The following is a 27,862-nucleotide window of genomic DNA, read 5'->3' on the forward strand; positions in this document are numbered from 1 at the left end:
GACTTCTTCCTGTAGATATTTTTACTTTAAAATGGAATGGAGGCTGAACAAAAAGAAAATTGTGTGGTAATAAAGGCCAATCTATTAAATATTTATTTCCTTTTATTCTTTAAGTAGGCTTTTGCTGAATTTTAAATTGGCCTACTTGTTTTCTCTTTCTGTTTTTAAAGAAGATTGTATTTATTCATGAGAGAGAGAAAGGCAGAGGCAAAGGGAGAAGCAGGCTCCCCGCAGAGCAGGGAGCCCGATACAGGACTGGATTCCAGAACCCCAAGATCGTGACTTAAGCTGAAGGCAGGTGGTTAACTGACAGAGCCACCCAGGTGCCCTGGGCTGGTGGTTGGTTGCTTGCTTGCTTGCTTGCTTATTTATTTATTTATTTATTTATTTATTTATTTATTTATTTATTTATTTGATTTTATTTATTCATGAGAGACACAGAGGCAGAGACACAGGCAGAGGGAGAAGCAGGCCCCATGGGGGGAGCCTGATGGGGGACTCAATCCCGGGACCCCAGGATCACACCCTGGGCCAAAGGCAGGCACTAAACTGCTGAGCCACCCAGGGATCCCTACGCTTCTTGTTGCATATTTAGTTATTTATATATTCTGCATGTAAATTCTTTGTCTAATGTGATTTGCAGATATTTCCTCCATACTGTGACTTGTGCTTTCATTCTTTTAATATGTATATTTTATAGAGCAAAAGTTTGTAATTTTGATGGTCTAATTTATATTTTTCTTTTATGAATCTTTTTGTGTATCTTATCTAAAACTTATTAGATAATACCAGATCATAAAATATTCTATTTTTAAAAGTTTACAGCTTTTCATTTGTATATAGATAGATATGTTATTCATTTTGAGCTAAGTTTTTTAAGATATAAAGTTTAAGACTAGGTTCCTAATTTTCTTCTTTTTTTTAGTTAACATTCAGTTGTCCAATTATTCTAACATCATTTGTTGAAAAGACTCTTTATTGAATTTAAACCTTTGTCAAAAATAAGTTCTTCACATTTATGTAGCTCTATTTCTGGACTCTGTTGTGTTCTATTGATCTATGTGTCTGTCAGTACCACACTGTCTTGATTACTGTAGTTTAATAGTCTTGAAATCTAGTAGTGTGAGTTTTCCAGCTTGATCTCTTTTATAAAAATTGTTTTCTATTCTGATTCCTTTGCTTTACTATATATTTTAGAATTAGCTTGTCTGTATCTATAAAAGTCCTGCTAGGGTTTTGAGTGGAATTGTGTTAAATGTATAGATCAATTTGGGGAGAATTGACCTCTTAATACTGTGTAGAGTCTTCTAATCTATGAACATTGTATGTCTCTCCATTTATTTCAGTCGTCTTTGATTTCTTTTATCAGTGTCATGTAGGTTTCAGAATACAGATCCTGTATACATTTTGATGGAGTTTCATCCAAGTAGTTCATTTTTGTGGTATTTTAAAATTGTTCATTGCTATTATATAGAAATACTTTTGGTTTTTGCAAAAGAAAATAAAAAAGGCATTTTTTTTCTTGCTGTGCATTGAAACCCCTTTTCTGCTCCTTGACTCTGAACCACAGGGCTTTTTCTTGTACTCTTTGCATTCATTGTCTGCTTCTGAGATTTGGGCTGCCTTGAATCCTGGCTGTGATATAGTGGAGAGAAAAAAATTAAGTCACTGCCAATTCATTGGTGCTTTTGAATTCTGGTCTTCTCCAATCCACCTACTTCAGTTTAATTTCAGAGACCTCAAATTGTTCCTTCATGTATTTTGAGTTTCTTAGCTGTGTTGTCTTAGAGAAGGTGTAATGTGTGTTTATCTTTCCTGAAACAACCAAGACCACTCTCTCTCTCTAGCAGAAACCAAAAATGGTTTTTTACAATCACATCTCAAATTTTGTTTACTCTTAGCAGGAAGTCCACCTATGTTTTGAGATCTTGTAATGTTTCTCCCTTGTCTACTCCCTGTTAGGAAAATTATAATACAACTCTTTTCCCAAGCTGAATACTTTGGAATAGTTTTATTTATAGTCTTATAATATTAAGAGAAAATAGAAAAATTTTGACTTGAGTAAATTATAATTGAAGATGAAATGTCAGAGTAACATTCATGATGACATTCCTCAAGAGAAGCTATGGTTATATCTGAAAAATTGTTTGAATTCAGACTACTTCTGCTCACAGCCTTCACAAACTTCAGAAAGGATTGGAGGATTGATATTTTAAAAACAAATTTGTGTGAAACAAATTGATATTACAGACTTAAGTTTTATGTAAGTGATGAGACATAGAGACAGATACATTAAAGAAGGAATACAATCCAGAAATTTGCATGAGCGTCAGATTTTCTTTTTTATTCACTGCTTAAAAAAAAAAAAAAAAAGGCTGATTTATATAGCCAGAAATTCTGCAGTGAGAGCATTGAAAATTTTCATATTAAAATTATGGCAAATACATTTTCTTTTAAATTTGTTGGCCACTTTTTATGCTTAAGATTTGTTTTAGGTATTCCAGACACAAGTCAACATCACTATCGATTTCTGACCTCATCTTCAGGAATAACTGATGCTTTCAATGTAAATTTTAATAATTCTGCAGCCTAGCATAATTACATAGGGTTAGAATTATGTAGCTTCAGTTTCAAACTTGTGCTTGAAACTGGAAATATTTACTAACATTTGTATCTAATATGGCATGTTTTTGCATAGGGAAAAAGGAAGCAAAATAAAGGTCAGTTCTGTGGTAGAGGAAGAAAGTACTCACTTTTTGGAAAGTGGGTTAAGAGTGCTCTATATTTCCTTTTGGTTTTCTTGGAATATGCTATAGTCCAAAAACTATAATCAAATTCTTGAAAAGACTAGCTGACAACATTTTTCAGGTACGCTTCAGTTTGGTGAAGGATAGGTGTTAGAGGGGAGGAATGGGTATGTGGGTCATTATGAAATGAAAGAGCGTAGACTTTGGGATCAGAAAGATCTGGATTTGAGGGGCGTCTGGGTGGCTCAGTTAAGCGGCCGACTTGATTTGAGCTCAGGTCATGATCTCAGGGTGCTGAGATCAAGTCCTGTGTAGGCCTCTGTGCTCAGCGGGGAGTCTACTCGAGGATTCTCTCTTTTCCTCTGCCCCTCCCTCAGTTCTCTGTCTCCCCACCCTCCTTTAATAAATAAATCTTTAAAAAAAAAAAAAAAACAAAGATCTCGGTTTGAATCTAAGCTCTGTCACTAAAATGGTGGATATATATATATATTGCTTAATGCCTCTGAGTTTCTTGTCTTGAGTAAAGATGATTTACCTCCTTAATTTGTAGACTTGTTTGATTAATTCAACAGGAACAGTTGTAAAGGGACCCAAAACTATGCCTGGTGATAGTGGTGTATTCATTAAGAAATAGAGCCTTTATTGTACAATAGCTAGAGCAAAAGAGAAAGTAGTTTAATGGCTGAGAGCTTTCTGAAAGAGCAGTGCTAATGTTCAACCTTGATGAATAGCAAGGAAAATGATTAGCTTACTTATTAATAGGGTGCCTAGGTTTTGGCCTGAGTACCCAGGTTTGCTTACATTCCTTTAGACTGAGACATAAAATAGTAATGGGTTTAGAGTAAAGTTTGGGCAGGATTGTAGCCTTGCATCTGTGGGGTAGCAGGCTTTTTTTTTTTTTTTTTTTTTAATCTTTTCATCTTCCTTTAACTTCTCTTTTGAGTACATAAACACATTGTTCTCATAAAAACAAATATTTTAGTCCTATCTCATCTGTCTCACATGATAGTGTAATTTGAGACCTACCGAAGATATGTGTAGACTTTTCAGTCTTTAAGGTGAGCTTGTGATGTCAGACTCTTAAAAGAAGCAATAGCAGAGGGGCACCTGGGTGCTCCGTGGTTGAGCACACCTTCAGCTCAGATCATGATCCCGGGATCCTGGGATCGAGTCCCACATCAGGCTCCCTGTGGGGAGCCCTCTGTCTACGTCTCTGCCTCTCTCTGTGGCTCTCATGAATATAAATAAATAAAAATCTTTAAAAAGCCACAGCAGAATAAAAGAGTAATGGACCTTCTGGTGATGACACCAATTTCTCACTGCACGTGCCTGAGAAAACTGACCATATTATTCAGCATTTGACATCTATAGCTGTATGGGTCCAGTAAGGAGGTAGAAGCTGCATGATGGTTTGATGAAAAGCTTAATATAAAGAATTACAATGATAAAAGAGTAACATGACATATAAAGAAACACTACATAGTACCCTAGGCTATGGAAGAGTAACCAAGGAAGACTTATAAAGGTGAAGATATGGTTCCTTAGAGAAGATATGGTTCAGCCTCCAAAAAGCAGATGCTCCTGCTAGTTGAGCCAGTTTGGAGCTGCTCTGGTGTTAGGAGGCAAATAGGCCACCCTTTGCAGTGCAGATGGCCAGCCGGGATAGACGTGCAGTGGAAGTCTCATTGCTGTGGTGGCGGTGGGGGGACCAGGAGTTTTTTCCATTGTGAGTTGATGGGGAGCGTTGGGATGGTAAATGTTGGGGAGGGGTGTTGTAGAAGGAGCCACTTGTCAGGGTGTGACCGTCCAGGCCATAAATGCAGGCTGAGAGGGGCCCTGCCAACAGGCTCTGCACAGGCAGGAGGCATTCAGAGCATTCAAGTCTGTGTAGGGGCTCTGGTTTCTGTGTGGAGAGGAACCCAGACGATTTCCAGGAGGAGAGGCTGCAAGATCCCAGAGGGATCGTGTTCTCTGCCCCATGTCTGGGCAAGGCTTTACCAGATCTCTGTCTACCCACCCACACTCCCAAACCCCAGCCCAGGCAGGGAATTCCAGAAAGCCCCTCCTTCATAGCATCGCAGTGCCCCCTATGCGAAAGCTTAACCTCATGTCTACTTTAAAGGAGAAATGCTTAACGGAATTCTGTTGTGTATCACGGGGCCTGCAATGAAGTGTATGTTTGGAACTGAGATGCAGTAAGTTGGTAACTCATATAGTATCTTTTATTTATTATTTTATCTTTTATTTTGAAAAAGTGAGGGTATATGCCAGTATATCGAATCTATAAACTATGTAAATGTTAACTTGATACTAATTTTGCCTTACATACTACTTCCTATCTTCTGAAGGAATGATTTATAAAACTAATGAGAACTAAAACCATACCAGTGGTACATGAAAGACTTTCTGAACTTTGATCACAACATCCCTTAAATCTGCTGGGAGCTGTTTAAGTTTGCAGAAGCTGGTTTTAAGTTATTGCCGGTCATTTGGTGGCAGAGGATGTTTTGGGTTGTAATGTAAGTGGAGAAGCTGTAGGTCTGATTTTTTTTTTTCCTCTGTTACTTTATCACCTCCTCCTCCTACCTTGCTTGGCAAATGTCAGCAGGGACCTAACATTGCCTAGCTTGGTGATGCTTGCACATGAAGGGATGGACTTTCAGTTACAATGACATTTTACCTGTAACTGATGACATCAAAAAGATTCCTGGAACTAATGCTTCATTTTCCTTTTAGCCTCATGAATAGCATTGAATTTCTACAGGCAATACTAGATTGTGAAAGAATTTCAATCAATTTTTTCCTTCAGACAGTTTTATTAACTAAACTTCTTTCCCTTCTTTTTTGGGAGGCCAGAAACCCCATCTATCATTATGCATATGGAATAAGAGATTGGTTGCCTGGACAGAAAAACCTAGCTGCTTTTTAAGGCTTTTATTAATTATAATAAGCTCATATTAATATTGCCTTATTATAAATATCCATTGTAGAAATTCAGAAGATATTAATAAGCAAAAGTAATATAAGGTAACATTCTCTTGCCTAGAAATTATCCCTAGTTATACTTCAATATATAGAATTCAAGATCTTTTTATTTTGATATACCTGTTTTTACCCAAATGAAATGATGTTTTGGTCATATTCTTTATCAACTGCCTTTTTCTTTCTTTTTTTTAAATATTTTATTTATTCATGAGAGACACACAGAGAGAGAGGCAGAGACACAGACAGAGGGAGAAGCAGGCTCCATGCAGGGAGCCCGACATGGGACTCATCCTAGGTCTCCAGGATCACGCTCTGGGCTGAAGGCAGCTCTAAACCGCTGAGCCACCTGGGCTGCCCAACTGCCTTTTTCTTTTAATGCTTGTCACCCTTCTATGTTGATAATCTTATATATAATAATTATGTAATAATCTCAGTCCATTGTCATACTGGCTGAGTTGCCTCAAAAACATTTACAAGCAGTTTGTTCTAATTAGGAGCTAACAGGGACTTTGCTAGGCATCTGACTATGTCCTGTAAACTTCTTCAAGTAATGGCCTGACTTTTGAAGAGAGCAGGCAATTTGCCCTGCACAGTGTACTGCACTTTCTGGATTTTACTGTTGCTGCTTTTGGCATTGTGTGTTCTTAAATTCCTTTTTTTGAAAAAGTTAGATCTAAGCAACGTGGATTAAAATTAAATGGTGTCTGACTAAAATATATTGTAGGTAATGTCCTACATTTCATACCCTGTCACATCAGGACGACCATTCGTGTGCCATGTTCTTCAGACCACAGTGTCCCTGCTGCTTTCCTCCTGGCTCTGCCCAGCTTGTAGTTCTTGTATTTGGTATTACTACATATGAAAATCCTAATTTGTCAGCCTGACAAAAACCTCACACACTTTCTTTGAAAGCATTTTGAAATGTCTGAGTGAAACTTTGAAATAATTTTTAAAGAAAATGTACATCTTAAGGTTTTCCGTGCTTTTCAGAGCTTTCTCTAAGCATGCATTATTTTAGACTTTTTTTGATGTGAGATCTTTGGTCTCCAGAAAATAGGAAAGCATCTGAGATATTTTAGACATATGTTCTGCGTGATTTTCTAAAAAGGCCTACTATGGCCATTTAAACTCTGTAAGAGGCTGTGATGAAGATATTGCATACAGTCCCGGAGAGAGTTAATATAATTGGGGGATGGCCATTGGTCAGTCTATTTATTCCAGAAGCAAGAAAGGTTTAGGAGATAACTGCAATGGTTATCTTAGTAAAATATACAGAGTAAATGGAAATGATTAGTAGTAATACCATGAAAAATATTTTAAGCGGAATTTGTTTTAATTTTCTAAACCTTGAGGAATTGCAGGTTTTGTCACAAGTAAAAGGTATCATTTTCCCCTTACAATTTCTGTTTCAGTCTCCTACACACACATAAATGCATTGCATTACTCTTCTGTTTCTGTATCCTTTTAGTCTTGTTAGTGCTTCGAAATACTGTGTTGCTTTAAAAAAATTTTTGAAGAATCTTCTTTTAGAATGTCGTTATAAAGGAATAACTTTAAAAGAAACATCTAGGGTAGTTTCCCTTTCAAAATAAACATATTTGATTACTTGATATGTGGAGGCAACTTTTCCCTAGAGATGAAGATGAGAAGAGTCCTAGAAGGAAGTGGGCTTAGTGAAGACTGGTAAGTGTGATAAGTATTTCTCACAATTCACTTTTGTTTGTATTGGCTCTTGCTGTTGGCATTGATTTAGAAGACTTTAAAAATTCATATTCTTTGCTTTTCTTAATACGAGGTCTTAAACACTCCTACTTGTTGGGTGGGGAAAGGATTTGTGAGTTTAACAATGTCTTTTGCTCTTATGTATAAATGGTGTTGACTTAATAAGAAAACACTAGAGCAACCCAGAGCAGGGAGGGGAGGGAAAGCAGTGTGGTGGGAAGGGGACTGTCCCTGTCTTTGAACCATCAGCCTTTGTGTTTGGGGATGAAATTTCCTTGTGGTTCCTGGTGAGTCCACCTCCCTGTGCTGTATGTATCCTGAGTCCCTCTTTTTTCTGTTCTCTTCTGCTATCACTGTGTCGTTCAGGAGTGAGCACCTGATTGAGCAATGGAATTTGCCAGATGGTCGGATTCGCTGGGCCATCACTGTGCCTAGTAAAGGGTCACTGAAATGTCAGAATTTCTAAATATGGCATTGTATAATTCTTCAGTGTGTCTGCATTTTCCCCTCACCTGATTTTTGTTTTCTATGCCTGCCTCACCTCATATCCTCCCACAAAACACCTGAAATGAACTTTTGCCTGTATACTTCTGAAAGTTCTGATTGGGACGTCCCCCAGGTAGAAGATATCTCCCAAACTCAAGGGCATTCTTTTTACCACTTATAAGTAGCATTTAGACAAGTAGTTTTCTTTTATCTTCTATCTATGGAATGATTTATGGTATGCATAATTTAAACCTTATAATAATGCCGTGAGAATAGGGACTGCTATCACCAGGATACAGATGAGAAGGCTCTAGATCAGCTTCCACTTCTTCATTTGAGATTTGGATTTTTCAGAGATTAGCACGTTAAAAAGGCAGACCGTTCTTTTAGCTTAACACAGAGAGCTTTGCTGTTGCTTTCTTCAAATTCATTCTTCCTCCTTTAATTTGTAGGACCTAGTACTTGCAGACAGAAAGTCAAATAATGGGGGGGGGGTCCTAATTATGTTTATATAATTATATAAAAATTGTTTTCACCATCTGGCAAAACTTTTTATAATATGAATTTTAAGACACACACACACACACACACACACACCCTTTTACAATTGAAAAGTACTTTCCAGTAAATGACCCTAATGATTTTCATATTTCCTGATAGTTTACAAAGGGAAATACTTATGGTCTTTTTTTTTTTTTTTAACTCATGGTCTTATTAGTATTCCACATATGCAAAATGATACTAATCGGAGCTTGTTATAAAATACTTATGTTTGATTTTGAATTATTGAATGGTTCCTTGTACAAATATCTATCTTATTATATAACATACTAGGTTATTTTAATTTTTTTTTTACACTTTATTCTTTGCTATATGTAGATCCATTAAAACTGGAAAGGAATTTCACATAGAACTTACCATGGAAGCTATAAAAACAAGTCTCTCAAAGTACAACATGCTTCTAGGTCACTAGATTTCAGTCATAAGACTCTGTACAAGAACATAGATAAATTAGGGCAAATTGTTGTAATTCGTTTTTCTCTAGTATTTTCCAGTAAAATTTACAATTACATGGAAAGATACTTGAAATTTTTTTTAAAGATTTTTAAAATTTATTCATTTGAGAGAGAGACATAGAAAGCACAAGCAGGAGGAGAGGCAGAGGGAAAGAGACACATACTTCCTGCTGAGCTGGGAGCCCGATGTGGGGCTCAATCCAGGACCTGGAGATCATGACCTGAGCCGAAGGCAGACCATCTGAGCCTCCTACACGCCCCAAAATTAAGTTTTGTTTACTAAAGTATATAATATTTATAAGATGTTGACTTTTGGTAGTGCTGGAAATCTAAGATGGTATGAAATCCCCTCTTTCTTATTTTTAAAGAAAAGGCTCAAACCTTTCCTCAAAGGGTTTATAAACCACGGTCATGTAGCAGAGGTTTGTCCCATCTGGAAAAGATGTCCCATTTTTTTCTACAATTTAAGTGGTGTAAAAGTCACTCCAGAAGGAATAAATTGAATATTTCAGAGGTCTGAATTCTACTAGAGGTTGGGCTTGGCCCATAAGAGTTTGTTTCTTCTTGGGGTGGGTGGGTGGGTCCTGCTTTTTGGAAGTAAGAGGCAGACAATGAGCTTGGTAATTCGTTTTTCTCCTAAGCTGAGTAGTGATCTGTTTGGAAATTTAGTGGAGTTTTGTGGTAAGAATGGTTATGGGTGTGAACTGTAGGGTGTGTCTTCCAATGGAATGTCCACTCCAAGGAGAGATTCCAGGATCTAGTCGGCCTTGGAAGGAAATTAATCTGGGGGTAGATCAGCAGCAGGTCAGTTAATCTCCTAAATATATATATATATTTATATATATGTATATATATATAAATATATATATATTATTTTTTTTTTTTTTTTAGGGCAGGAGTGTTTGAGCAGCAAGATCTCACAGAGAAAGAGTATATGCTCAAAAGTGTTCTTTCTGTATAGAAGCCATTAGTAAAAAATTGATATTTCAAAAATTTATTACTAGAAGTCTCTTTGAGTCAAAAAATTTTTAAGTGACTTGAAAAGGGAAGGAAACTTCCTCATGACATCTAATGTTTGTCTAGGTACTTTACATACGCAGTTTTAATAAACATGCTATAGTGATTAGTACTGCTCCATATGAAAGTTGAAATTGAGGCTTACAGAGGTTAGATAATTTGCTCAAAGTCACATAGTAATGGAGTTTGAATTTGGTCTTAGATTTTTTGAACTTGGGTTATATGTTTCATAATCATGATCCTATGTGAAAAGCTGACCATTCCCAATTATGAGATAACCAAGATTCTGACTCTGTTCTTTTAGGATCCCATGGCAATTAGCTCAGGAAATATATCTACTTAAAATAGTATCTTTTATGTGCTTATCAAAGGTGGATTTGGGTTAAAAAATAAAATGAGCACTTATCCAGTCCTTTTTGATATCAATATAAATGTGTATTATCAGTTTTTAGTTTTAGAACAGAGACTAGCTGTTTAAAAAAAGGACAATGATGCTTATAAAAATACTGGCATTTTGGAGAGGCAATTCAAGATGACCGTATAGGAAGATCCTGACCTCACCTCCTCCAATGAACACAACAAATACACGACTACATATGGAACAATTCCGTCTGAGAAGAACTTGAGAACTAGCAGAACACCTTCAAACAAAGGATAAAAGTTCCACACTGAGATAGGTAGGAGAGACAGAGACCTGCTCTTGCCAAAACCCCACTCCTGGTGTGGTAGCCTTCAATGGGGGTGTGGGAGGGAGGTATCAAAAACAAAAAAACAAAAAGAAGCAAACAAAATATAAAGGGAGTTTCTTCCTAAGAAGCAAAGGGTTTATACCCCATATCATGCACCCTGATCCTTGGGTCCTGCCCTGGAGAGACAAAACCCAAAACCCAAAATGTCTGGCTTTTGAAACCAACAGGGATTATGTTCAGAGGAAACATAAGGTTATAGGCAATGAAGATTCTCTTCTTAAAAGGGCTTGTGCATGACCCAATCGTCCCAGGACCCATTGTGAAAACCAGCAGTTTGAAAACAGCCTAGACCAGAGGTGAAGGAGATTCACTTGCCAAACTTGGTGTCTCTTAGAAGAGCAGAAGTCTGGGGACACTTTCTAGGATCTGAATGGTAGCAGACAGATGCCATTTATATAGGCTCCCTCTACCTTTCTGGCCCCAGTGCTGGTGGCCATTTTTGTACTATCTCTCTAACTACTTAAGCTAAGTATTAAATGCTTAGCTCACAGACTAAGGCCTAACTACGTAAGCCCTCCTCTGTGAGCCCCTGGAGCAGCACTGCCAGACACAGCCTTCTGAACTGGATGTACAACACCACTAGCTATCGTAGGTGAGTAGCCCTACCCATGACCCCTGTGCTGTTTGCACAGCTCAATCAGACAGTGGGCCAGAAGCCCTGATCCTCTGTGCTAGTGACACAACCCCACCAGAAACAGCGAATGTGTGCAGGCCACAGAGGGGATGCCCCCTTTAGCACCAGGTTCAGGTCATTTTGTTTCTGGACCTGAGGAATCTGAAACAATCCAGAGGGACAGCTCTAATAGACAACCAAGGACTAGCATTTTAGATTGAATAACAGGATTCATGTCCTACACAGAGCTCCTTTTTTAAGACCAGTAAGGATCACTGTTTCACAATATAGAGAAACAAACACAAAGAGTTAAGCAAAATGAGGAAACACAAACGTGTTCCAAGTGAAGGAGTAGGGCAAAACCCTAGGAAAAAAAGAAACCTTAACGAAATGGAGATTAGCAATTTATCTGTTAAAGAGTTCAAAGTGATGGTCATAAAGATGGTCATTGAACTCTGGAGAAGAATGGATGAATGCACCAAGAACTTTAATAAAGAGATAGAAAATAAAAGTACCAAACAGAACTCACAGAGCTTAAGGATAGAATAATTGAACCAAAAAACGTATATAGGGATCAACAGCAGACTAGATGATACAGAACAACAGATCAGTGACTTGAAAGGGTAGGGAAAATCACTCAAACGACAGCAAAAAGAAAAAATTAAAATATATGAGGAGAGTTAAAAGGATCTGTGGGGCCGCATCAAGCATACTAACATTTGCATTTAGAGACATCCCAAAAGGAGTTGAGAGAAAAAGGACCAGAAAGCTTCCCTAACCTGGGGAAGGAGATAGACATCCAGGTCCAGAAAGCACAGAGAGGTCCAAAGAAGATAAATCTGAAGAGTTCCACACAAGACACATTATAATTAAAATGTCAAAAGTTAATAAAAAGCAAACCTTAAAGACAAGAGAAAAACAACTAGTTACATGCAAGGGAAACCCCATAAGACTTTAAATAAATTGATTATTTTGGAGGCAGAAACAGGTTAGAGATGGGTCAGGCGGCCAAGGTGACGGGGGCCAGGAGGGCTTGGGATCTGAGTTGGAGCCCTGTGGTTAGGCTCCATCAGGAGCCTACTCTAAAGAAGAAAAAAAGGCTCTCCTAGAATTAAAAGGTTTTACAGCTCTTTAAAACATTACACAGGACCAGACAACAGGTTTTTAAAAATGATACCAGAGCATTAGAAGAATTGGTCCCTAGGAAAGAACTCCTTGTAGAAAATGTGCCATATTGTGATGCACCAACTCAGAAGCAATGAGTATAAAATCAAGTCTTTGTAGTTTTTAATCTTAAATATATAACACTGGCAAAAGTTTTATAAATGCACATATTTCAGAACTAGCTTCTTGAAAATGAATGAATTAAAGTCTCATAATTAAATTTCACATTAAGAGAACATTGTTGAAAACTGCAGAACATAGTTAAATATTTCTAAACAGCATTAGATAAGACGTGTCATTTGTTTTGAAAATCAAACTTTATGAACTAAAATAAATGCTCAGGAGGTATGTCATATTCATTTCCCTTTGACCTTGAAGAGTATTTTGTTCTTAACTAAGAATGCAGTGTTTTAACAAACTGGTAGATTTTCCTCCATGTGAAATGAAACAGATTGAAATTATTATATTAAATTTGTTTAGTCCCACAAACAAAAAAAAAAAAAAAAAAAGAGGTTAGAAAGGGAGTGGCATTATATATTCAAAGGAAAAAACTACCAACCAAGAATAAGTTACCATTCAGAATTGAAGGAGAGTTTTTCAGAGAAGAGAAAGCTAAAGGAGGTCACCACTTAACCAGCCTTATAAGAATTATTAAATGAACTTGTGTAAGCTAAAAAGAAAAGGTCATAAAAAAAAATAAAAAAAAAAAAAGAAAAGGTCATAACTAGAAATAAAAACTTATGAAAGAAAAAAGTTTCACTGTTAAAGGCAAATATAGTAAGGGTAGTGGATTGACCACTTAATAAAGTGAGTATAAATGTTAAAATGCAAAAGTAGTAAAATTATCAGGAAGGAATACACAAAACACAAAGATATGAAATATAATGTCAAGAGCATAAAACATTAAGGGAGAGTAAGAATGTAGTGTTTTTATTTTTTATATTTTTTATAGATTTATTATAGAAAAAAGTGTGAGCGGCGAGGAGGGGCGGAGGAAGAGAATCCCAAGCAGACTCCCTATTGAGCACAGAGCCTAGCATGAGACTCAGTCCCATGACCCCAAGATCATGACCCAATCAGAAAGCAAGAGTCAGATGCCCAACTGACTGAGCCACCTAGGAACCCCAAAATGTAGTGTTTTTAGAATGTAGTGAAACTTAAGTGACTATCAACCTAAAATAGACTGCTGTGTATATAGATTATTATATGTGAACCTCTTGATAAGCAAAAACCTGTAGTAGATGCACAAAATATCAGGACACATGGGTGGCTCAGTGGTTGAGTGTCTGCCTTTGGCTCAGGGCCTAATCCCAGTCCCAGGATTGAGTCCCACATCGGGCTCCTCACAGGGAGCCTACTTCTCCCTCTGCCTATGTCTCTGTCTCTGTCTCTCTCTGTGTCTCATGAATGAATAAATAAAATCTTAAAAAAAAAAAAAAATCTAAACATGCCACTAAAGAAACCTGTCAAATCACGTAGGAAGAGTTCACGAGATGAAGAAAGAAACAGAAAAGAAAATAATCAGAAAAACATTTAACAAAATATCAAGTAAGTACATAAAAGTGTTATCAAGTAAGTACATCAAAAATTATCCTAGTTGTAAATGAACTAAATGCTCAAATCAAAATCATAAGATTGGTGAATAAATTAAGTAAAAAAAAAATCCATCTATATTTCCTATAAGAGGCTCACTTCTAAAGACACAGTGTAAGCAAAAGAAGGGCAGAAGACAATCCATGTCAATGGAAATGATAGGAAAGCTGGTGGAGCAAGACTTCTGTGAAGCAAAATAGATTATAGAACAAAGACCATAACAAAAGGCAAAGAAGGGCATTACATAATGATAAAAGGTCCAATCTAACAAGAGAACATTTATAAACATTTATGCCCTCAACATAGAAGTGTCTAAATATATGAAATATTAACAGACATAAAACGAGAAAATCACAGCAATGCAATAATCGTAGGAGACTTTAACGCTTCACTTACATCGATGGATAGATTATCCAGACAGAAAATCAAAAAGAAACATTGGTTTTAGATGATGCATTAGACCAGATGGACTTCATAGATATCTACAGAATGTTTCCAAAAACAGCGGAATACAAATTCTTTTCAAGTGCAAACAGAACATTCTCCAGGGTAGATCACATGTTAGACCGCAAAACAAGTTTTAGTAAATTTAAGAAGATTAAAATCGTCTCAAGTATCTTTTCCAATGACAGTGGTTATGATATTAGAAATCAATTACAAGAAAAAACTGTAAAAAAACTACAAATACATGAAGCCTAAACAATGTGCTACTAAATAACTAGTGAGTTGATGAAGAAAATCAAAAGGAAAATTAAAAAAAAAATAGGCAGAGACAAATGAAAATGGAAACATTTCAAAATTTATGGGATGTGGCAAAAGGAAGTTTGTGTTAATACATCCTTACCTCAGAAAAATCTTAAATGAACAGTCTAACTTTGCATCTGAAGGAACTAGAAAAAGAACAAGAGATGAAGCCCAACAGTAGTAGAAGAAAGGCAATAATAAAGATCAGAATTAAAATAAATGAGATAGAGGCAAAAAAGAAGAGATCAGTGGTAATAAGAGCTGTTTCTTTGAAAAGATAATCATAATTGACAAACTTAGCCAGATTCCTCAAGAAAAAGAGAGGTCCTAAATAAATAAAAAATGAAAGAGAAGTTACAACTGGTATCACAACAATATAGAAGATTGTAAGAGACTTCTGGGAATAATTATATACCCACAAGTTGGATAGCCTAGAAGTAGATTAATTCCTAGAAACAGTTTTCCAAGAATGAATCATGAAGAAAAAAAAATAATTTTTGAATAGACCAAGATTACTAGTAAGATTGAGTCAGCAATCAAAAAAAAACTTCAACAAGCCAAAGTCTAGGACTAGATGGCTTCACTGGTGAATTCTATCAAATATTCAAAGATTTAATCCCAGTTTTTCTCAAACTATTCCAGACACTTGAAGGGTAAAGAATGGTTCCAAACTCATTTTATGAGGCCAGCTTTACCCTAATACCCAAACTAGACAGACACACAATAAAAGAAAATTACAGGCCAGTATTTCTGATGAACAAAAATCAAGATTTTAGCAAACCAATTTCAACTACATTGAAAGGACTATTTACCATAGTCACATGGGATTTATTCCAAAGAGGCAAGGATAGTCCAACATTTGCAGATCAGTCACCATGATACACCACATTGGTCATCCCAGTAGATGCAGAAAAAGCGTTTGACAAAATTTAACACATTTGTGATGAACTGTAAACAAGGTATATGTAAAGGAAATGTACCTCAATATATTAAAGGCCGTATGTGACAAACTTGTAGTTTACATACTCAATATGGAAAAACATTCAGCATCCTAAGATCAGGAGCAAGAGAAGGGTGTCTATTTTTTTTTTTTTTAAAGATTTTATTTACTTATTCATGAGAGACAGGTAGACAGAGGCAGAGGGAGAAGCAGGCTCCTTGCAGGGAGCCTGATGTGGGACTTGATCCCTGGACTCCAGGATCATGCCCGGGGCCAAAGGCAGGCGCAAAACCGCTGAGCCACCCAGGGATCCCAAGGATGTCTATTCTCACCACTTTTTTTCCCAACATAGTTTTGGAAGTTCTAGACAAGCAATTAGGCAAGAGAAAACATAAAAGGCATCCAAATTAGAAATAGTAAAACTGTCATTATTTGCAGATAACATCATCTACAGGAAACCTTAAAGACTTGTCCAAAAATGGTTAGAATTAATAAACAAATTCAGTAAATTACAGGATACAGAATTAAAGTAGAGAAATCTGTTGAGTTTCTATACACTTAAAATGAACTAGCTGAAAGAAAAATTAAAATCATATTTACAATTGCATAAAAAATAAAGTAGGAATAAATTTAATCAAGGTGGTAAAAGACTTGTACTCTGAAAGCTATAAGACACTGATGAGAAACATTGGAGACACAAACAAATGGAAAGATCTATTGTGCTCATGGATTAGAAGAGTTTTGTTAAAATCCCCGTATCATCCAAAACAATGTACAGATTCAATGCAGTCCTTATCAAAATACCAACAGCATTTTTCACAGAACTAGAACAAGTAATCCTACAATTTGTATAGAACCACAAAATGCCTAGAATAGTTACAGTAATCTTGAGAAAGAAGAACAAAGCTGCAGTTATCATGCTCCCAGATTTCAAACTGTTCTACAAAGCTATTTTTTTTTTTTTTAAAGATTTTATTTATTCATGAGAGACAGAGACATGGGCAGAGGGAGAAGCAAGCTCCCTGTGGGGAACCTAGTGCAGGACTCGATCCCGGGATCATGCCCTGAGCTGAAGGCAGATAGATGCTCAACCACTGAGCCACCTGGGTGCCCCTTATAAAGCTATTGTAATTAAAACAGTATGATTCTGGCAGTGGAACCAGAATAGGGCACCCAGAACTAAACTCATACATATATTAATTAATCTATGTCAGAAACAGGAATATACAACAGGGAAAAGACAGTTTCTTCAGTAAATGGTGTTGGGAAAACAGAGCAGCCAAATGCAGAAAAATGAAACTGGACCGCTATTTTATAACATATGCAAAAATTAACCCAAAATGGACCAAGGACTTGAATGTAAGACCTGAAACCATAAAATTCCTAAAAGAAGGGACGCCTGGGTGGCTTAGTGGTTCACTGTCTGCCTTGGGCTCAGGACGTGATCCTGGAGTCCAGGATCAAGTCCCACATGGGGCTCCTTGTAAGGGAGCCTGCTTCTCCCTCTGCTTGGGTCTCTGTCTCCCTCTCTCTGTGTCTCTCATGAATAAATAAATAAAATCTTTAAAATAAAATTCCTAAAAGAAAATATAGGTATTAAGCTCCTTAACATTGATCTTAGTGATAGATGAGACCTTACTTTGTTTTCCATGTCCGCAATTCCTGACTTTCCTCATCCCCAGCCCTCATTAAAAAAAAAAAAATCAAGTTTGTTTCTTTTTGGGGTGATGAAAATGTTCTAAAATTGATTATGTTGATAGTTGCACGACTCTGTGAATATACTAAAAAACATTGAATTTTATATTTCAAATGAGTAAATTTTACCGTATGTGAATTATATCTTAATAAAGCTGTTATATTTTTAACATCTTAAAAAATACCACTTTGGGCCTTTCAGAAGGTCATGTGTCCTGTGGAAGATTTTTGACCCTTTTTTTCCGATGTTTTTTAAGTGGGTAGATATATAGGTTCAAGAATTTTTTTCCCCATGCCTATAGAGACTTTCTCAGTGAATAAACATATGTATAAATATTTAAAATAATTTGATTAATGCAGCTAAACTTTTTTTTTTTAAGAGTTAGAAATCATAGCAAGGGCAACAGGGGATGCTAGAGCTAATCTCTAGTTCTTAATTCCAAAATACCAGAAAAAAAATCAGCTATAATTCTGGGAGAATGTTCCAAATCTGTTATATGTCTGGAATGATATCTTTCAGAGGACTTTTTAGAGATAAGCTGCAGAGAATAAAGTGTGAGTACAGAATACAAATATACACGTGTAATTATACACATTCTTTTCTGAATGGGAAGTAATTTTGATATGTATTTTCCTGGAGATTTCTGAAGGGGGTTATCCTGTGGAGAGTACATTAGAAGGTAATAGTTCAAGTTTTGCATAATGTGGAAAAGAAGTAATTTCTAGGCTAGTGTTCTGTCTTTTAGTAGTGTTTTTAATTCAGGTGCTTAAAACTGTCAAAAGTTTAACTAGTTCTTTTTTTATTTTTTTTTCAATTTATTTATTTATGATAGAGAGAGAGAGAGAGGCAGAGACACAGGCAGAGGGAGAAGCAGGCTCCATGCACCGGGAGCCCGATGTGGGATTCGATCCCAGGTCTCCAGGATCGCACCCTGGGCCAAAGGCAGGCGCCAAACAGCTGCGCCACCCAGGGATCCCATAAAGTTTAACTAGTTTCTTGAGAGAACTGAAGAGTTCTCCAAGGCACTTTCCCCTCACTGATGGATGCTATATTATGTAAACTATTTTTTTTTCTTGAGTTCCTTGTGTAGTCTCTACATTTTTTAAAAAGCTTTTTTATTTAGTGAGCAAATATAAAATGCCAGTTTAATAACTTTTAATAAAGTTAAGGGAAAAAATTGAAGGAGTCTCTTTGTGTTTAGTTACAAAGAGTATATTTGATATTTTTATCTTGATATTTATATTTTTGTTTTTATCTGTTTCCTCTCAAAGCATTTGAATATAAGGAGAAGAAAAAAAAAACTGGTAAGCTTAAACACACACACAACCTGCAGCTGGCTGTTTTGGAAGCATTCACAGTTATGTAATCAGCCCAATATGTGTAAAACATCCATCAACTTAAGAGTAGGAAAGTAAGTAATAATCTTAGCAGAGAATTATCCATTCGTACCCAATTATTACTTATTTTTGAAAATGTCCTATAAAAGGGGTAATTGTGGAGAGAATATCTGCAATTACAATCTAGGTTTTGATACGAGAAGAAGGCTTGCTGATTATAGGTTTTCAGGTAGATATTTAAGTAGTAATTAAATTAATCTTATATTTTCACCTGTTCTGAAATTTGAATAGAAATGATACAAGGCTAGAAATAGTTTTGAGAATTAATGGGTTAGCTATATCTTCTGAACCTGTTCTCTGTGACAAACACAGCTTCAACTTCACATGTCCTTTTACTTCCTCACATTATTCTTGTTCTTCAAAAAGATTGCATTTCCTTTGGAAGATATTTATTCTCCTGGCCACAGAAGTAATATTAACATTGTTTTTTTCCTTATGCTCTGTTTTTTGCTTCATATTATTCTATATTCTTGGAAGAGGGCGTAAACAATCAAGAATCTCCCTGCCTTGGAGATTGATACCATCTGGCCAAACACTCTCGACCACATTCTTAGCTGTCCATCTCCTACAGTTTTTTCTCAGTCCCCTCTAACCTGTCATCGTGATCTTTATTAAGATAGGGTAGTGGATGAGTCAAATACCCTATCTTAATGTTTTTGTTTTTAATTAAAAACCTCTACTCCTTCAAACCATCCCTCTTGCTGCTAACTGGAATTAGCCTACCTCTGATATGATAAATTCAGAAACTCTACTCACTCTACTAATTCTTATTCTCTTTTCTTTCCTATCTCACCTATTCTGCACCTAACATTTCTTTAACATATTTTATTTTTCTGGTTATCTGGCTTCTCATGCATTTATTTCCCTTTCTTTCTAAACTCCAGGGTCAGTCATTTTAACTTTTCTTCAGTAGCTGGCTCAATTTCAAGCTTTCTTTTTTTCCCTAGACAGACTTTTGCTCAACATGCCACCAGCCATAAAACTGAATCAGCCTAAGTTGTAAAATCTCCTGTTTTCAGTTCTCAAGCTGATGAGTAGCTATTAGAGGAAGAAAATGGGCCCAGATAACCCAGTGGTGGAGTGTTTGCCTATATCTTATGTGATTTTCATAACTTAAGCTATCGTTATCATCCTTTCCCTAGATTAAAATAAGTGGGGATAGGGGGAGGAGGAAGAAGAGGAAATTTGGGTTTGAACCCTGGCCCTCTGATACATGATCACACAAAGGATGCAGCCATTCTAAATGTCACATCAGTCTTTCTTGGAGAGGTCTCTTACTGTGATTGTCGGAAAGATTCCTAGGCTGCACTCTGGACCAGCATTGAGACAGTCTCCATAGCAATGCCTATGGCTACTATGACAGTCTCCATAGTAATGCCAGCCTCGAATTGATTTGGTCTTGAGTTATTGTCAATCTCAGGAGTAAGATGGTGAGATTTGCTGCTTTTTGGGCAATTAGGGCCCATTTATATGGCTAGTTAATGGGAATCAATCCCAACTAGTTACCAGGACTGTAAGATATGTAAGAAGTATGAATTGATGTTGGGGAAGCAACTGGTAACCATTTGTTAGGGTGGCTGGTATAAATATATTCAACGTAAAAAAGAAACATTTTCAAATTCTACTAGTTTATTTCAGCTTGCTTATAGAAATTTAGAAAATAATAAGACAGTCTGAAATCAATGGAATAATTTTACAGGGTTTAGTTTCTTCAGACTATATGGGAGTAGGGATTGTATTATTTTAGTAGTTCTATTTGGGGTTTTTATGAACCATAGAAACTGGAGGGTAAAGGATGCAAAATAATTGAGATTGTAGTTGAAAGTGTAACTCCAGTGATTTGCCAAGTAGTGTATGGTAGATGGCAAATAAATAAGGCTAGGATATTTATTTGAGGGGTGAAGTTCATGGGGTGCAGAGGGTCGGTACAGGATTCAAAAAGGTGTAAGAAGTTATAATCAGGATATTAAAGTTTGATATATATGATGTGAAATTTCAGGTAATTACAAGGTCCTGTGGTGTTGGAGAACAGGTGTGAAGAAGTCAGTGAGCTAGATAGGATGTTGAATGGACCATCAATATGGGCTCTGAAGTTTAAGTGAGAGCAAAAGAAAGGGTAAGTTTACTATGAGCCAGATGTCAAGTTCCTCAGTGTTTGTAGAAGGTGACCTGGAATGAAGTGATTAACATGGATAAAAGAGCAATATACCTAGATGTCCATACCCTTGGAGGAAGAGGAGCATTGCTAATGAGCTGGAGTAATATACTCCTATGCAGAAGAGATTTAGGGAGATGGTGACTCTGCTCCCTTTTCCTGATCTGCTATTTGAGAAGTTTGCAATGGGGATGCCATAACTGAGGAAAAGGAAGTATACGTAGGCTTCTTGGGATCAGAAAGCAATTCCAGAATTCCTATTGAAGGGGCTATGGGTAGGGGTTGGTGAGAAAGAACTGGAAAAGTGACACTTAAGCCAGTTGGTGGCGGTAATTATGGATCTGAAGCTGAGAGGTATGGAGTTATTCAGGCTCTTTGTGATGTGATTTGCGACTTTTTTGTAGTGTTAATCACTGGCTCTTTGAGCCACTGCTGCTAGACCACCCATAAACTAAGCTACTTGATATTCTCTGAGCCCTACTTATGCCTGCCTCTGCTCATATATGTGGTTTTCCAGAAATGTCTCTCCTAGTCCATCTCAATGTCTGTAATCAGCCTCCTGTAAAACAATGTCAATTTTCACCTCCCCTGGGATGTTTTCTTCATGCTTCTACCGAGATATATATTCTCTGTTTTATTTGGCATGACTTTTGAGATGTTTTGTGTATATTTATTGCAGGATTGCATATTTTAGTTCATTTCCTGTACTACCTACCATGGATCCATTCCCTTTGTGTGTGTAAAATACCTTGTTGAATATGGGCAGTCAAAAGGGACTCCCAGGTGTGGAAGGAGCTCTCCAGGTTCCTCAAGTTTTATTTTTTTATTTTTTATTTTTTTAAAATTTTTATTTATTTATGATAGTCACAGAGAGAGAGAGAGAGAGAGAGAGGCAGAGACACAGGCAGAGGGAGAAGCAGGCTCCATGCACCGGGAGCCCGACGTGGGATTCGATCCCGGGTCTCCAGGATTGCACCCTGGGTTAAAGGCAGGTGCCAAACTGCTGTGCCACCCAGGGATCCCGGTTCCTCAAGTTTTAATCCATATTTTGAAATATTCCTGATTCATTTCCCATGCAGCAGGGCCAACTTTTTTTAAAGATTTTATTTATTAAAAAAAAAGATTTTATTTATTTATTAATGGGAGACACAGAGGCAGAGACACAGGCAGAGGGAGAAGCAGGCTCCCTGCAGGGAGCCCAATGAGGGACTGGATCCCCAGGCTCCAGGATCACGCCCTGAGCCAAAGGCAGACACTTAGCCACTGAGCCACCCAGGGGTCCCAAGATCAACTTTGTTAACAAGAATTATTTTTATACTTAAAAAAAACTCTAAACTTAAGACCTATTCAACTGAAAAGCTAGATTTGTCTTTTTAATGTCACTGCTGCCTGTTTTATACCTGTCTAGGGGAAAAATCCCCCCCCCCCCCCCCGGCCCCTTTTTGGTGGGGGTGAGGATTTCCTCTAGCTATTTATTAATCAAAGAAGACTTCAGCAGTAACTCCTGTATCAGCTTCCTATTTTCTTCCTGGAGAATAAGCCTCAGATTTATTTTTTCCTTTCTTGGGCTCAACCACCACTGAAAACCCCCAGCAAGTATAAAGCATAGTTAAAGGATGACTAGAATATCTGTACAAGGTTTATTTTTGCTACCATAGCAACTACCAGCGGTTACATTGTCTCTCACTTTTGGAGCTCCTAGATCACATGAAAGATGTTTGATGTAACTGGTGTGATTTCTGGTATTAACCGCTGCTGGAAGTGGTGGCTCCATTTCTGGTTAATCATGAAGAGCCTTGGGTTTAAAAACAACAAAATAAGAAGCCCCAACTCTTTAAATCTTTGACTGCTTCAGTTCATCATGGGGTTCTCTAGAATATCTGACGACTTTCCCTTAGATATCCATTTGGTCTTTATATTCATTATTTTATTTAATTAATTAATTTATTTATTAAAAGATTTTATTTATTTATTCATAGACACAGAGAGGCAGAGACACAGAGGGAGAAGCAGGGTCCATGCAGGGAGCCCGATGTGGGACTCGATCCCGGGTCTCCAGGATCACACCCCAGGCGCAAGCTGCGCCAAACTGCTGCGCCACCAGTGCTGCCCTATATTCATTATTTTAAAAATCACTTACTCTTCTAGTCCCAATGGAATTAAAAAAATGAAAATGGCAATTTGTTTTCCTTAAATAATCCATACTGTAGGATGGGAAATAGATGATGCATTATAAGTATCATATGGAGCTTTTGCACTGAGTAACTGTAAGTGTCCTTTTCTCAGTGCTTAGTGAACACAGGACAGGGGACTCGGGTGTTCAGTGGGAGGAAGTGGGAGAGAGCAGGGGTGTCTTCTAAGAGGAATTAACAGTAAAACTGGCATTTTTTGAGAGAACCAGTATTTTGGACAACAGATACATACATCTCACTAAGGATTTTGCAGAAGAAGCTGTGCAAAATATGTGTATCAGAAACTGTGTATGGAACTCGGGACTGAAGAAATATCTGTGATTTATTTAAAGAAAGGAACTAAAATTTAATTAGAGATTCAAAATACAGATGCCAAAATAGGTTTATAAGATAAAATAGGGATGCCTGGATAGCTCAGTGGTTGAGCGTCTGCCTTCAGCCCAGGGCCTGATCCTGGAGTCCTGGGATCGAGTCCCACATCGGGCTCCTTGCATGGAGCCTGCTTCTCCTTCTGCCTATGTCTCTGCCTCTCTCTGTGTGTGTCTCTCATGAATAAATAAATAAAATATTAAAAGATACTGTAGGATTATATGCAGAGTGTTTGAATGGTTTCCACATTATGTGCCTATGGTAATAGCACTCCCTTCTTGAAGGATCTTATTTGAGAATATAAAACATGCATAAGTGAAAATGTAGCATTTAGTCAGTATTTAAAATTAGTGTGAATGAAGTTAAGAGGTCAGGACTGTGCATGGAGAGAAATCACCAGGAGCGGAGGAGAGAAAGGAAGACTGAGAAGGTTATGGTGGCCCACTTGGACCTGCTGCTTCTCTTGCCTGGATCCTGGTCTTGCTGCGGCCACCTCCTCCTCAGCTGCCTGAGCACCTGTGGAGAATGACAGCATCCACTCCCACAATTGGTGTTTGATGGTTCTAACTTCATATCTCTTGCATTAAAATGTCTCATCTAAATCTTGGGTATGTTTGGAATGTCTGGGATGGAAGAGGAGATTTTAGTGTCTGGATTTTTAGGATCTGGATCTGGCCCATCCAGCCAGAACACATGTTCCTGACACTGCTGAGGGCCACAGCCTGCAACCCACGAGGCGTTTGTCCTGCCTTTCTGTAAAACCTGTGGCATTTTGTCACTTGTTGCATTGTTACTGTTGGAAGTCCCCAACTACTTAGTCAACATAATCATACACTGAAGGCTTAATCTTCCCTTTGCATAGCATAAGAAAAAAATCTTGAAAAGCTAGACCGTCTACTGAACTATTAATAACATTTCAAGCATAACTATGAAAATTAAATGCTATAATCACATTAGCCATTAAGGTTATTCATACTTTTGTAATCTATGGAAATCTAAAATTAGAAAAGACAATACAAAGTAATGAGGGAATTCGAAGTATTGTTTAAATGAAAAATGTCCTAAATTATAAGGATAGAATTCTTTTTTTTTTTTTTTTCTACTAGATAGTCTGTGGCAAACACCATTAAGAAAATAATGCATGGCTTTGTTCAGTTTAAAAAATTACATACACTGATAATTAATGTCATCAATTATTTACAAAATCATTTTCACTTTTTTTCCCTAAAAAGCAGCAGTGAGATTTTAATACTTTGGTACACTCTTGATGTCTGTTGAAATAAGTCAATTTAATTGGTTTTTCCCTAGGCATGTAGTTCCCTCATGCTTTAAAAAAAAATGTTTTGAGTGCAGAGTGCTTATAGAGAAGTCATTTCACAGATTAGATCTTTAAAATTTTAATTTGGAGCATATTTGGAATTAAATATGACTTTAATGGATAGATTATAGGTTCTGTATTCAAATACTGCCTTCTAGGTGTCTCATTGACTAACTCTCTAAGTAGTTCCTATCTGGGATGCCTGGGTGGCTCAGTGGCTGAGCGTCTACTTTTAACTCAGGGTCCTGATCCCAGGGTCCTGGGATTGAGTCCTGCATTGGGCTCCATGCAGGGAGCTCGCTTTTCCTAATGTCTGTGTCTCTGCCTCTGTGTGCCTTGTATATAAATAAATTCTTTAAAATAGTTCCTATCTTTTAAGTATTTTATAAATGAGCAGAGTGCATATTTGAGTTGTTGTGAGAAAGGATGAAAGAATGCCTGAGAATCACTTTGGTCTGTAGTAATTGCAGTGTGTGGGAGAGTGATGATATCAAAGCATTCTTTAATCTAAAAATGTTAGGGGTGCCTGAGTGGCTCAATAGATTAAGCATCTGACTCTTGATTGTGGCTCAGGTCATGATCTTTGGGTTGCAAAATCGAGCCCCCATGTTGGGCTCGTGTGCTGGGCATGGAGCCGGCTTGTGATTCTCTCTCTCCCTCTCCCCCCCCTCCCCCTGCCCTTCTACCCCCCAAAATGTTAGCTCAATAGTGATACAATTTGTTAATAGCAATTTTGTTTTTAGTGACCTCTTAGAAAACTGTTTCAGCCTTACCTAGTAGTGTCCATATGTACTTTTTTGGGACATAGGCAATTATTGTGTTACTTTTGTCATATGGATATAGGGCACCTAAAAAATAAAAGCCTTCTTGATTAAAAAAAAAAAAGTCGAATAAATCACAGCAAAGAAGATAAATGTCTGTTTTCCCTATGTGGTACTCATTATAATCTGTAATTAAGGTGCTGAATCTTATTTTTGTTGCTTTTGATTTTAAAGTAGTGAAAATTACTTTCATAATTAAAATGCAACATTATGAAATTGAGAATATTATGGAAGGAAACAGACTGCTAACTGCTGGTAAAATTCTGGAGGGGGCATGTGTGTATTTGAAATTCTCCCAAGGTAAAGGAAACGCCCAGGGGAAAATATGCACATCATAGGCAAGGTATTCTTAAAGGATGTCTGTTCTGGAGTTTGACTAAGTGGAAGAGCAAATTATTGACTGAGAATTATATTTACTTCTTGCCCAGAGACCTCCCAAGGTGACTTATGTCTTCATGGAAACATAGCATCTCCACTGTGTCTGTTGCTTACTCTGCCTTTTGGATTTCCAGTTAGCCCGGCAGAGACACTGGAAGTGCCGCCCAGGGCAAACATCATTTGGTTTCTAAATAAGGCACAAAGCTGCAAATACACAAAAGTAGAGTGGTTGCTAAATGAATAGGAGTACTGCAGCTTCTGTTCATACTATGCAGTGATGATAATGTCTGTCTTTGTAAATCAAGGAAAATAATATTTAGCTTTAAAATTAATGTTTAATTATTAATTTCCAAGAGGAAGCCACACTAAAAAAAAGTTGATCTAGAAAAAGCTCTCATGAACAATCTCAAAATTTTTCCATGTGATTCACCCAGAGGCCTTTAAAAGAAAGTATATGTGTCTGCGTTTGTGTTTGTATCTGTAAGTGTAAATTGACTAATAAGTTATGGATTTAAATTTTTGAAACTGATATACTTTTTCTTTTTAAGGGATTGCATAGAATTAATTTCACTGTCAGAAATGTTTATTGCAGGGACACCTGGGTGGCACAGTCGGTTAAGCATCTGCCTTTGGCTCAGATCATGATCCAAGGGTTCTGGGATAGAGCCTCTCATCAGGCTCCCTGCTCAGTGGGGAGCCTGCTTCTCCCTCTCCCTCTGCTATTCCCCATGCATGTGCACATTCTCTCTATGTCAAATAACATCTTAAAAAAAAATAAGAGCTCGAATTGTGACATGAGAGCAGAATCAGGTGGTACATGGTGGTATGTATGTGGAAGGGATGGCAGGTTGACCCCAGGTTGTAATGGGGATTGGATTCAGCATTGATTTGGAACTAAATGTGAGCAGTGAAGGAAAGACAAGAATTAAAGTTAATTCTTAGATTTTTTTGCCTTTTCTGGGGAAGTTAATTCTTAGATTTTTGCCTTTCCTGGGGAAGTTAATTCTTAGATTTTTACCTTTCCTGGGGCTGTTGAGATGGGAAGACTAAGGGAGGAAAAATGAAGATTTTGCTTTTGGCATTGCCAAGTTTGTAATGCCTAGTCAGCCAAGAGATGTAGAAAGAAAATGGGCAGTTAATATTTTAGGTAGGATGACCATGTGATTGATTAAGCAATGTGGGACACCTTTGAAAATAAAGCAGAGGTGCGGTGGGAATTTGGGTTTTACCAAAACCCAACTACTATACTAAAGCCGGGACAACAGAGGCAAATTGGGGCTCTTTCGACAAACCAGAAGGTATGATGTGTAGGAATCTAGTTCCAGGAAAAGATTTCAGGATTGGTAATATCATATGTTAAGGGCAGTGACGAGGTCTGTTATTTATTTATTTATTTATTTATTTATTTATTTATTTATTTATTTATTTATTTATTTGTCTGTTCTTTAAAATCCAAAGCAACATAAAGGTATTTGGTGATAATAAAACTATAGGACAGTATCAGTAAAGTTAGGAGGTACCAGCCAAAGGGAGTAGACCTCATGAGTTGATATGAGGTAAGGGAGTACACATAAAAAGTATAGACACCCTTTTAAAGAGGTTTTGTTGTGGAAAGAGATGTAGGTGAAAAATAGCTATAGAGTTCTTTTAGAGGCCATTGATGTCCACCAAAACTAGAAGGGAATTCCAGTGGAAGTCCTTGGTTTATTTTAGGGTAGTTTGTATTAGAGTCAACACTGCACATGTAGAAAGAGACATAA

General features: G+C 37.1%; 2 protein-coding genes across 14 annotated transcripts in view; both read left to right on the forward strand.

The window, feature by feature from the left end:
* The window catches only part of COBLL1 (cordon-bleu WH2 repeat protein like 1), a 159,981-nt gene that overhangs the window by 38,827 nt on the left and 93,292 nt on the right, over positions 1-27,862 (forward strand). The gene's annotated exons all lie outside the window — the stretch shown is intronic.
* Positions 12,331-12,858, forward strand: LOC140624158 (complex III assembly factor LYRM7-like). The gene is made up of 2 exons (XM_072810893.1): positions 12,331-12,348; positions 12,454-12,858. The coding sequence occupies exons 1-2, from the start codon at positions 12,331-12,333 to the stop codon at positions 12,595-12,597; spliced, it is 162 nt and encodes a 53-aa protein (XP_072666994.1). The 3' UTR covers positions 12,598-12,858.

Source organism: Canis lupus, chromosome 34, assembly GCF_048164855.1.
Source record: "Canis lupus baileyi chromosome 34, mCanLup2.hap1, whole genome shotgun sequence".
NCBI classification, from domain to species: Eukaryota; Metazoa; Chordata; class Mammalia; order Carnivora; family Canidae; genus Canis; species Canis lupus.